Genomic DNA, 12,386 nt, shown 5'->3' with positions numbered 1-12,386 from the left:
GGGGGGAAAATGAGCCTGACACCAAGTGCTCGGGTGGAAAGCGGGTGTTGTGAGAATGATGAAGTCAACATATGTACTAATGTGCTGGACACAAATGATGTATGTACGGATTGTGATGAGTTGTATGAGCCCCTAATAAAATGATTATTTAAAAACAAACAAACCCCACCCACTGAAAGCTATGGTGCACAGTTCTACACTGACACACACGGGATCATCGTGAGCCAGAGCTCACTCAACAGCATGGGAACGGATCATCGTGAGCCAGAGCTCACTCAACAGCATGGGAACGGGGCCTACTCAGAATCAGGAGGCTTTACTGATCTAGAGCGTCTCCAGACGAGGGGGTTTTCCAAGGAAGAAATGCACAGAGGAAGAAACTCTCCTGGTTCCCCCATCAATTAGAACCTGTGTTCCTCAGGCTGCTCAGGATGTAGACGGAGTCTGGGAAGAAAGACTGGAAGGCCAGCCTGTGTCTGGAATTCTGCTTGTGACAGGAGATAGACCTCCTACAACGACACCAGAGCCTCTCACTGTTCCTCTCTCAAAACACGGGACTGAAAGGCGGGGGAGACCTGCCATCCATTTGAAATCACAGCCTTCTCGGCCCCTTTTGTGAATGCAGTCGGACGACTATGATGAAATGGGGAAATGGCTGGGACGAAGAGAGAACAATCTTGTGTTTGAGGGTTGTCCATGGTAAACGTCGGGTAATTATTGATTATTGAGAAGAAATGTATCTTTCAAAGGGAAGTTTTACCTACCTTTCTGAAATCAAAAATCAAACAAAACTACATACTCTTCTTCTGTTTTAGAAGCTCTGGGCTTAAGGCCAGGAGGGGACCTGGTGGTTTAGGGGGTTACACACTGGGCTTCTTACTGCAAGATCAGCAGTTCGAGGCCACCAGCCACTCCATGGGAGAAGAATGAGGCATCCTGCTCACATACAGATGTACAGTCACATAGGGGCAGCTCTCCTCTGCCCCACAAGGTTACTAGGGGTCAGAATGGACTTTCAGAGAGGTTGGGTTGGTTTGGGTTTTGGCTTAAAGGCATCAGACTTCAAATAGGATGAGTGACACAAGAGGATTAAAAACTTAAATGAGAGATTAAATAGTTGGTTGAAGAAGTTTAGGCCTCACACCTGTTCCTTGAACATCTGATGTCTACTTATTCCTTTAACTTTTATCAGACCTAAAATCTACTCATCAAGGGCAGGGTTCGCCCACCAAATTCCAAACCCAAAATGGCCAGAGGGCAGAAATGCTGACAAGTGTAGACACATGTTTGGTAGTAGAACTCTGGAGATTTGTTCTTACAATTCAACTGCTGGGCCTGACTCAAACCCTGATCCTATTTGTGACATGCAGCTGCCATGGGGCAAAAGTAGGACAACTGATACTATTGCCCCTTTCAATGTCGGGTAAAGAGCCAGTACCTACAAGGGACCGGATAGACACAATAGCCAACGTGAGGAAGACAAAGGCGTTCATGAAGGAAGTTTAGAACGCACGTATCACAAAGGGTATCAAAAGGTAAATAAAAACAGAATTCCCAGCAATTCCACCCCTGAAAAGTCTAATTAATTGGGGGAGGGAGGAGGTCTAATGGAAATTTAAAAACAAAATTAATATTTATTATTCCATGAATACAGTTTCACAGTGTTAGCATAACTCAATGACTCATATCCCAGTAATTTCTATGGGCTCTTTTTCAGTGCTCGCATGTAAATGAAGAGAGAAATTAAATTCCTGGTCAAGAGAGACCCCCTATTTGCCTGGATCACAAAAATTGGCTCCAGGAACTGAGGAAACGTGTTGCCATGGTGAGGAACTTAGGTTGGTCTGCTCTACTCGAAATCTCTTCGTGGTCCCCCTGAACAGTGCTGGAGAGCACGACACCTTCTCAAAGCCGACAAGAAAACAATTTTATTCTTCAAAAGACAACCGCAGAGATAAGGAAAATCACCCCCAGCCTGCAGGGCTGGTAGAAGTGAGCGATGCCATTGAACTCCTAGCTTGGGGGTTGAATACCAATCCCCTTCTGACTCCAATACCTCAAGGTGCCAGGAGAAATAACCCTCACCAGTTTCTCCCGTCCTCAGCAGGAGCAATTGGGTTGGACAAAGGAGGGTGGACAGAGTCTAACTTTAACTCGCCAAGCTGGGCTGCCTCTGTGGTGGAAGCTGATAGCTTGCATCTGGCCAGCAAAACCAGCACTTTTCTTTCTTCCTTTTTTCTTTTCTTTCTTTCTTTCTCTTTTTAAGGTGAGAGATTTAAGAAACATGTCATTTTCACAGGGACGTGTTTGACTCCTAAGCAGCCGCGTGATGCTAGTTGTGTTTGACTTTCTGCTGTTCTCCAAGCACCTGGCCACTCGGGATTTCATAGGCCGAGATAAGAAAAGTTCATTTTCCTTTATTGAAGTATTTGGGTGTTTTTGGTCTGGCTTGTTTAAATTAAAGAGAGAGTGACCCTTCAATATGCATTCTGAAGAAGGGAGGCCTTGTGTAGAGGAGGCGGTTTATCACTGGGCTACTAACCCGAAGGCTGGTGGTTCAACTCCCCTTGGCCCCCGAAAGTACCTCAGAAGAGAGGTCTGGTGCTGTGTCTGACCAGTCAGTGCCGTGCATGTTTTATGGAGCACAGTCTACTCTGTCACGCATGGGGTTGCCATGAGTCAGAAGCAACTCGGTGGCAAGAAGTTTCTGTTTGATTGATCGATCAGTTGGTCTGAAGAATGAAAAGCTAAGTTCTGACCAACACTCATGCCCACTGGGTTGATTCTGACTCCTAGCACCTCTATACACGGTTTCCAAGGCTATGTACATCTTTCAGGGAACAGCCAGCCTCATCCTTCTCCCAGGGAATGGTTGTGGGTTTGAACTGCCAACCATGTGCTTGGCAGTGTCTCATGTTTACTTGACAGTGCCAGCAGGCTCTGACAGTACTAACCATTCTCAAATTTTATGAACTCCTTTAATGGAGTCCTGAACACACAGAAAAGAAAAAGAGGTGCTTTAAATACTCATCTATTTTTCCATCGCACTAGACATCAATGGTGTGAAGACAAGGACAAGTCATTTCTCACTCATGAATTATATTATTCCTTCTACTCTTCACCACAGAGTCCTTGGGCGATGTAAACATGAATGGCATGGCTGTTCACATAAAGGTGGGACTTCAAGTCGACCCAGATATGCCTCCGAAGATAGGCCTGGTGATCTCCTGACAAACTGGCCACTGAAAACCCAACAGAGCATCGCGCTGCACCAGTGGTTCTCAACCTGTGGGTCACGACCCCACGGGGGAGGGGGGGTTTGAACAACCTTTTCTCAGGGGTCGCCTGACTCATAACAGTAGCAAAATGACAGTGATGAAGTAGCAATGAAAATAATTTCATGGTTGGGGGGGGGTCACGACAACATGAGGAGCTGTATGACAGGGTCGCAGCATGAGAAAGGTTGGGAACCACTGCTCTACACTGACACACAGGGGTCATCAGGTGTCAGAATCAACTCCATAACAACTGGATTTATTATGCCCCCCATAGAGTGATCATTCAGACCTAGGCATTTAAATAAACCATCTCACAGTGCCATTATCCCAAAGAGAGGGAGAAGAGGGTTGGTTCTTACTGTCAGCTCCTGAAGAACAGAATTCGGCTTCTTTATGTTGATCTCAATGCCATTGCTGTCTTGCTTCAACTCCACGGGGGACCCGTGCACCCTGGCCACTCCTTCAAACATCTGGGATTTGGTTAAGGAGGGGACAAACACCCCTGAGGGGCCTTCTCTTTCCTTCTCCTCCTCATCTCCGGGAGGCACGTCTCCATTCACGCTCACTTTCCCGTCTACCTATAAAAATCAGAATGAACACAAAACACGCTATTCCCCAACCAAAGGCTGTAACAGAAAAATGACATATTCAGAGCCGCGGGAGGTTGGCCGTGGGGATAACATGCAGGCTCCGCAGTCAAATGCACTGGAAGCATAGAGCCGGAACACCTAGGGAGAAGGAAAACCATGGTCTGGCGCAAGCACAGCCTGGGGCCCAGACCACTCACGCACACTTTCAAATTCTACATGAAGCTGACCAACTTCCTCAGAGGCTTTCCAAAGGGCTGGCTTTCTGGTGTCCATTTAAAGCTGCATTCAATGCAAGGTGCGAGAATGGGGACGTTACTCATTTCAGTGACTCCCACAGGGCAGCTCCTGGCAGTCCCGGGTGGCACAAATGGTTCCTGTGCTTGGCTGCTCATCAAACACTGGAGGCTTGGGTCTGGAGAGGTGCCTTGGAGAAAGCATCAGCCTCGGTCATCTATGTCCAAGAAAGCAGCCCTGAAACCCCCCTGGAGCCCAATTCTACTCTGACCTCATGGAGTGGCCAGGACCGGGAATCATCCCCCAATTGTCTGGAAAGCCACTCCGGGGCTCATTCCCACTGCTGCCCAGTGGATTCCTGGCTCCTTGACACAGATTCCTGCCCACTGCCATCGAGGGCATGCCTGCTCCGCGACCAACACGGGGTTTCTGGGACATTTGTAAATCTTTACAGGAACAGCCAGACTCATCAACCTTCCTCAGAGCACCTGGTGAGTTTGAACCTGGTGCGTTTAATTTGTCATGAAATAGATGTGCCTAAAGCAATGTCACGCTAAAACCACCCTCCCTATAACTGTCCACCTAAAAAACGTCCCAGGAAATAAATAGAGCAAAGTCTTGCTATCCATCCTAATGTTGTTCCCCTGTTAAATCTTCACAATGCACTATTTTACATAAAGGAAGAGAGAGAGGACAAAGCTAATTAAAAACTGTCACTGTCCATGTGTTGGCTTGTGTCAACACCACAACATAACCACTTCATCCTTGATGAAATATAGACAGCGCATCACTGTAGACCCACGGTGAAGGAAGGCTCTTGCCGTGGGCCACTGAGCTCACCTGAGTATGAGTTTACTCATCTGTGCAGATGTCTGCACAGTTCCTGTCCAGGAAGATCCATTCATTTATTCAAGAAACACTTGCCAAGTGCTTATTATATATCCTAGCCATTGATACCAGGCACTAGGGAAGAAGCTAGAGGGGCACAGGCCCTGTCTTTCAAGGACCCGACATCCAGTTCAGTCCTTGCCAGATGAAACGGCAAGGCAGTTTTTCTCATAGTCTATGAGAATTGAAGAATAGGGTCTAAAGACACAACCAGAGATATTGGAGCACCCGTTAGAAAGTATGGTTTGCTGCCCTCTGAAACTTAATAAGGAAGGTCAGTGACATCCCATTGCTCATGAAGGCTTTTAGTCAAGAAAACTTGTTTCATAATCCAAGTAAAGAGCTTCATCTTTTCTTTCTGTTATGAACCTGTGCTGTTCACGTACAGAGAGAATGAGATTTTTCTTTAAAGTCAAGGAACTCTCAACAGAAGAAATAAATGGAATGGTGGTTGGTTGTCACAGTCTTTGGTTCTGGAACATTCTTTTACTGGACAGACAACAACCTCCTTCCCAGGTATTCCTTGCACGCTTAATACAATCATTGCATCTTTTTGAATGAGATCGCAAAGCCTTCATAAAAAGGTCCAGCTATCGTAATGGATTGTTTCAACCCAAAGGCAATTGAAATGTTAGCCTGAGGGTTTTCAATACCGCTCACCAGCTGGATATGCCAAACGCGACAGCGAAAAACCCAGCATGGCCTTTGAGCTGATGCATAAATCGCTCATAACCCAGTTTTGTTTGCTTACCACTCAGGGCCCCTGGTGGCACAAAGGTGAAGCAAATGGCTACTAACTACTAACTGGAAGGTCCATGTTCAAACCATCCCAGCAGTTCAGTAGGCGGAAAGAGGGGGCAGGGTCCTGCCATAAAGAGGATAGCCGAGGAACCGAGAGTGGGCTGTTCTACTCTTGCCCTAAAGGGGTGCCATGAGTTGAAAATGGACTCCCAGCCTCAGACCACCTACCACACTCTCACTTCAAACCAGAACACAGACCTGGCTCATGGGAATGGCCCACCTATCAATCTCACCGGCGCCCATCAGGACCAACCACGGTAACTGGGATCCGCCCATACTCATACTGGCAAACCCAAATCTCCCGAGCCACCGCGACTCCACAGGTGTCAATGTTCAGAAATCGCGGTTCTGTGGGGGTAAGAACTGTGCCATTTTCCTGAGTCAGGATCCCTCTACCCACTGAGGCCCTGGAGTTGAGTTTTGGTCCCCCTCTTCAGGAACTGGTCCTACCTTAAAGGTCTTCAGAACCTCTTGAGAATTTTTGGGCTGGGAGTAAGGCTTGGGCGTCAGCATAGGCACTACTTTGGGAGGGACCGATTTGCTTGGAGACCCACTGCCTGCCGACCCGCTGGTCTCCAGAACGCTGGGGCGAGCGATGGTGGTTTCCACGGTGGCAGTGAACTTGGGTGGAGGCAGTGACTGTTGCCGCAGGTATTTCATAGGGTTGGGGTCGTGCGGGGCGGAGGATGAGTTTGGCTCTGTTGAATGGCTTCTTTCCAGAATTTTTGGCATCTCCAAGCGTTCAAGAACAGCCTCGCTGATGGTGAATCGCTCGATGTACTGCTGAAGGATCCCTTCCGCCTCTTCCTGGGACCGAGCATTCTTATACGCCTCGTGCAGTTCTCTCTCTCTTCGCTCTCTAAAAGGTGGGTGTCGGAGGGAGAAGCAAGGACAGGATCAACAGTCAGGAACAGTGCACGGAAGACTGAAGGGCGGGCACAGACATGTTAAAACCCCGACGCAGTGATGACCAACCGTGTTTCAGAAAAAGGCAGCAGAGCTAGGGCATAGTACACATTGAAACAGAGACAACAGCAAGGACCCACTTTTCCTGAACAATTTCTCTGTAGGTTTTGATGCTTTTCCTCCGTTCACTTGTTCCATCTTCTCCAGCCAGGAGCTTCTCCATTTTTTTCCTTTCTTCCTCTTTCTTGATTAAGTCCTGCGAAGCACTTCTTCTGCGGCTCTTCCATCGAGCCAGGTCCTTCAGGGAGAGAGAGGGGGTGGGGTGGAGAGAGAGAGAGAAAGAGAGAGAGAGAATAAACTCTTCAGAGTTTAGGGAGTACTGACTAGGGATGGGGGCTTGCTCCACAACCCAATGTCTGCTTGAATGGATCAGGAATGTCTCAGAGGCAGGAATCATTTATATCTTCTCTATCTTTTTTGTAGCAGGGGCACGCATTTATTTAAACAGCACACTATGAAATAGGCAATTGTATTCCATATCAGTAGCCAAGTGCTAGAGAACTGCTTCCCAATATATTTATAAGAGACTTCATTTCCTTCCAGTTATGAACCTCTGCAATGTAAATGGAGATTATGCTGATACTGCTGATAATAGAATGCGAAGGATTCACCATGCTTCCTCAAGGAAAGGAGGGAAAACTCCCCAAACGTAACTCACTGCCATCGAGTCAATTCCAACTCATAGCCACCCTGCAGCGCAAAAGGTGTGGGTTTCTGAGATTGCAAACCTTTACCAGAGTAGAAAGCCTTATCTTTCTCCCATGGCGTGGTTGGTGGGTTTGAACAACTGACCTTGCAGTTGGAAACCCCATATGGAGCCCACTGTACCACCAGGGCTCCTTAAAAGAAGGAAAGGTGGGGGAAATTGACTTTGGAGTCTTACTGACCCAACAACTGTATCAAACCTGCTCCTTTCAACAACTTCACTGCTAATCTACCTGATGAAGGGTTAGGGTTCTGGGGTCAGATGGATGGGATTTGTAGCTCTTGGGAAATAACCCCAACTTTTTCTTCTCCAGTCTCTGGAATCTTAAGCAGGTTTCTTAGCCTCAAGGTCTTCCTCTCTAAATTGGGGATGGCATAACACCTATCCTAACCTGCTCGTTGGGAAAGGGAAGATCATGTACATAAAGTGGCCGTCGGTCAGTCTATCGTAGAGGTAGTTATTACCACATCTGACTGACACGGGACAGCTTATTGGGTAATGGTGCAGTCAAGTTCGGAGTATGATGTCTGCATGATCCGTGGGGATTAAATGAAGTCATTATGCTCCTTCCGAAGGGGGCTTCTCCACGTTGGTGGCAAACTTCCGTGATCTTTTAATTCCATTCTTCTACAAACCTTTGGAAGTCTTCTCGGATCTTCAGACTCTCTCACTGTCTCCGGCTCTTTGCTCCAAGTGCACACTCTCTCAATGTCCTCCCTCGGCTCTATAGCCCTCCGTTCCTAATCCAATGGCCGGCTCCTCCACTCACCTAACTGTATGACCAGGGCAGCCTGAAAGGTGAGGCCTGAGGGACCCAAATACCTATTGCCATAGAGTGGGTTCTGATGCCTAGTGACGTGCAGGGCAGAGAGGAACTGTGCCTGCGGGTGCCCGGGAGAGGGTCCATCTTCTTAGGAGGCACCAGCTTTGTCTTTCTTCTGTGGAGTGGCTGGTGGATTTGAACCACTGACCACATGGCTAGTAGCCCAGTACAAAGCCCACTGTACCACCCCCATGCCATCACCTTTGCTAGAAGCTTTGGCCCCAACAGAGAGTGGGGTCAGAGGAGGAGTCTGGATTGCAATGGAGGATGGAGGATGCACTGTCTTTTGATGGCAGCGATTGGCACTGCGACCAGGGTCAGATGCTATTCCACATTCTTGGCATGGATCAATTAGTTAAATCTTCTCAGTGACCGAATCCATTTCAGACCAGGGAGCCGCCCGCCGCCCGCCGGGGCCTCGGCCTGTACTCACATCTTGCCATTTGTCGTCCTCTTCCCTCAGCTGGTTATTGATCAGCTGCAGTTGCTCCTGGCGGGCCCGGCTGTGAGGCTGCACCGTGGCCTCCTCGCAGCGCACGTCAAACATACTCGTGCTCCTGAGCGTGGAGAGAGCAAACATACACCGGGGATCAGCGTCCCCACCTCAGCAACCGGGGGCACTGGCCACGTGGGGGCACTCCTGTCCTTGGAAAACTGCCCGTGCCCTACAAAGCCTGAAACAACAGCAGCAGCAGCAGCAGCAGCAGCAGCAGTAGCAGCAGCAACAGCAGCAGCAGCCTGCTGAGGTCCCTCGGTCCGCAGGTGGGGGGCATATGCCAGGGCTCCCACCTCTATTGCTTTTGAAGCCAAAGCAACCAGTGACCTGCTCTATCCTCAGTGAGGTAGCTTCAGTCATTTCCCGGCTAGGTGTCAGCGAGTCCTTAAAGAAACACATTTGGAGCCCTGGCTGCCTCTTATTTGGAAATGAGGGAAAGCCCAGGAGGAAGGGGATGGAGGTACAGCGTGGGGGAGGCTCTGTGCGGGGAGGGCAGCGTCCTGTGCAGGAAACCCTGACTCCGGCCAACGCTTCTTGGTGTCAAGAGCTGGCTGCAACGCTCCCTATGCTCACGGGGGCCATTTCTCCACGAAGAAACGCAAATGGCACTAAGTGGAAATCACCCCCGTTTTTATTATTGCCGTTTTCTGAATTTTGGGTGCACCCAACGTCGACGAATTGATGATGTCTGCATTTGATGTGCTGGCTTGTTTGCACTCCCTGTCAAATGACCCTTGGCATTTAGGGATCCAAACATCCCGGATGTCATGGTCGACCGAAGGAAGGAAACCTTGAGATCTCTACAGCGTTTGCACTCCAGGAGTCTCACAATAATGTCGATTGATCTCCGCCAGGAAGCCTCCCAACTTACTTTTTCCTTTTTGAAAGAGTAGGAGAAAATAATCTGAGAAAACCCTTAGGCTGTATGTATACTTGACTTACTAGCCTTCCCCATGTTGGGCAGCCGCACGGGGTCCTCTCTGTCATTATTTGATGGCATTTGGTTACAGCAAAAGCTGAAGCGGCAAGATGCAAACCAAAGCAGACACTGAACCCAAAGCCCCTGGTTTTCCCCCTTCTCAGGGAAAGGACTGGCTAAGAGGCTACCATAGGCCCAAATCCCCCCCGGAGGCCCTGGGAAAGTGTACTGTGGACTGACAGGAGCAGAAAACGCCTCTGAAAGTCACTGTTTGGGAGCCAGCGGAACACACAGGAAAGCCATGCAGTGACTCCGACTCCTCGCAGGCACCAGGGTTGTGACAGAAAGAGTTTTCCCACCGCAGCAGCACGGATGCAGACATGTCGGCTCCTTAGCGGGGAGTGCTCTGCGCGGAGCAGTGGGCCACTGACCCATGGCTGCCTACCAGCCCATCGGCATCTGCTCTACCTGCCTGTGTGGGCACCAGGGGGTGTTTTCATTGGCCTCCACTCGATGGCGGGGAGATTTGGTTTTGTTTGGATGCACGTGCTGGGCAATTTCAGACTGGCGAGGGAGAACGACAGCCCAGGACAGTAGCAGCCACTGGTCTTCCTCGGGACAATGTTCCTAACGCCACTGCCTGGAGGGACTCCTGAGGTCTCCATTAGGGCGGATATGAGACATCACTGTGAGGCTGTCTTAACACGCTTTGTGGATAGTGGTGATCTTCACAGCACGCACGCGTGTGCGTGTGCGTGCGTGTGTGTGTGTGTGTGTGATTTCATCCCTATTTTAATTATCAACCTATGTACAAATGTGTAAAAATAAAGAGCGTGCAGAGTTAGGGAAAAATTGCCAATCTGGGTTTTTTTCATTTAAATTTTGTGGATCAAAACTTCCAGAATGAGACTGAAGTGCACCCCATTCCTCTACTCACAGTTAACTAGCAGCAACACAAAGGAACCCTCAAGCAAACCTGTAATTCTAACCAATCCAGGGAGTTTGTCTTTTGAGGGACTTGACAAGCTCTGCTCAGATCCCAGAAGATGGAAAGGCCTATGGGCCCGGCCCCGCGTGGAGTGGAAGAGGGCTGCTTGTGGGAGAGCAGGCTCCGTCCCTGCACTCAGCTGTCTATAATGTTAGAAGGCCCGCCTTTTGGGGTAGACCAGAATGGGTGACCACAGGGTCAGGCCTTCCTCTGGGGTCCCCTTCTCTGGGATTAGGGTTTGGTCATCCCACGCTGGGCACGGGGAGAGCTGAAGCCAGGCTTTCCGAGTCATGTGTCTGCCCTGGGCTCCCAGCTCTCCACACACTGGGAAGCTCTGAGGACCTCAGCCCAAGTGCGGCCCAAAGCTGGCTCGTCACATAAAAACAGAAAGCCTTGCTTGCCCTCTCCTATACAGGGAGTTCTATTTTCCGGATTCTTTCTTTGTTTTTAAAGCGACATACCAGGGAATTTGGCCCGAAGTAGAAATCACTGTGAGCAATCAGTGTTGCCATTGAAGCAAAAAAGCAAGTGAGGACATTGAGAATGGAGCCTCCTGGGCAGCCAGTGGGCAGAGTCACCCACCATGGGAGGCTGCTCTGTAGTTCAGAGGGCAGATTCCGTCTCCCCACTGCAGCGGACTCTGGAGAAGCCGAAGGCCCCTGGAACCGTGCTGTGACCCTCACTCTACGCCTGCCCCTTGGGCTGTCGGGACAGCGGCACCTTTTCGAACAAGACTCTTTTGGTGGCAGTCAGCACTTTTGAGAGCCAGGGTTAAATGACTGCTGAGGGAAGCCTGGGAATGGTTCGTGAGGCGGGTCTAAGGAAAAGGAACGAAGCGTAGAAAGTACCCACCGCCCGCACAAGGCACAGGCTTTTAATGTTTATTTTCCAGGAGAGGAAGAGTGTGGACAGGCAGAAAAGGGCAAGAGGGTGAGTAGAAATCTATGGAAACTTTCCTGGCTTGCCAGGAGATGGAAATGTCTCTCCTGCGTGGTAGGTCTGGCTCTGACCTGCATTTTCCATGAATGGCATATCTTTTTCTGATTGGCCTGCATTTTAAGGATGTGTCAGTTATTAATACATTTTTGAAAAGGCAGGCACTGGTGGTGGTGGGGTTGAGGAGGAACAGGTCATCAAACAAAAAATATGACACATCTCTGTGTAGAAGGTAAACTCCTGATAGAAACATTTGACTTTGCTTCCCACATGATTACATTTTAAATCGTCTCTAACTTTTAGCAGAAAATGTGGTACCTGGAATATGACTAGACAAGGCCTCTGGGCAAGAAGGCATTTTTACTCTTCACAGTCCACAGGGTGGGGCTACCTTTTGTTAATTTAAAGAGGAGAAGGGAGTCCTCATCCTAATTCTGATAATAAAAAAAAGCAAAATGAACCTTCTGGCGGGGGTGGTTTATATTCAGGGATAAGCCGAATTCAAAAGCTTTTAAAGGTAGCATTCCTTCTTCCTAGGGCTTTCCAGAGATCTGTGTTAGGCAAAGTGCACAAAGGCTTTGCATTAAGGGAGACTACACCTATCCCCGCGCAATTTGAAGGAGCCCTGTTATTGTAATGGATTACGTGTTGGGCTGCTAACCACAGGTCAGCAGTTTGAACCCAGCAGCTGCTGGGTTGAAAACCCACAGGGGCAGTCCTCCCCTAACCTACAGGGTTGTGAGTAGGAATTGACTTGATAG

At 49.1% G+C, this 12,386-nt stretch overlaps 1 protein-coding gene across 3 annotated transcripts in view; it reads right to left on the bottom strand.

The window, feature by feature from the left end:
* The window catches only part of LIMCH1 (LIM and calponin homology domains 1), a 107,068-nt gene that overhangs the window by 60,260 nt on the left and 34,422 nt on the right, over positions 1 to 12,386 (bottom strand). For all 3 annotated transcript variants that reach the window (XM_045284004.1, XM_045284006.1, XM_045284005.1), the window contains 4 exons: positions 8,720 to 8,843; positions 6,838 to 6,995; positions 6,242 to 6,650; positions 3,638 to 3,856 (listed from right to left, as the gene is read on the bottom strand). In XM_045284004.1, the coding sequence (XP_045139939.1) occupies positions 3,638 to 3,856; positions 6,242 to 6,650; positions 6,838 to 6,995; positions 8,720 to 8,843 (910 nt within the window). The remainder of the gene's footprint in view (positions 1 to 3,637; positions 3,857 to 6,241; positions 6,651 to 6,837; positions 6,996 to 8,719; positions 8,844 to 12,386) is intronic.

Source organism: Echinops telfairi, unplaced genomic scaffold (assembly GCF_000313985.2).
Source record: "Echinops telfairi isolate 266 unplaced genomic scaffold, ASM31398v2 ScPeMD7_7468;HRSCAF=8506_0, whole genome shotgun sequence".
NCBI classification, from domain to species: domain Eukaryota; kingdom Metazoa; phylum Chordata; class Mammalia; order Afrosoricida; family Tenrecidae; genus Echinops; species Echinops telfairi.
Note: the sequence above shows the minus strand (reverse complement) of the source record. Positions and strands in the feature narration are given on the sequence as shown.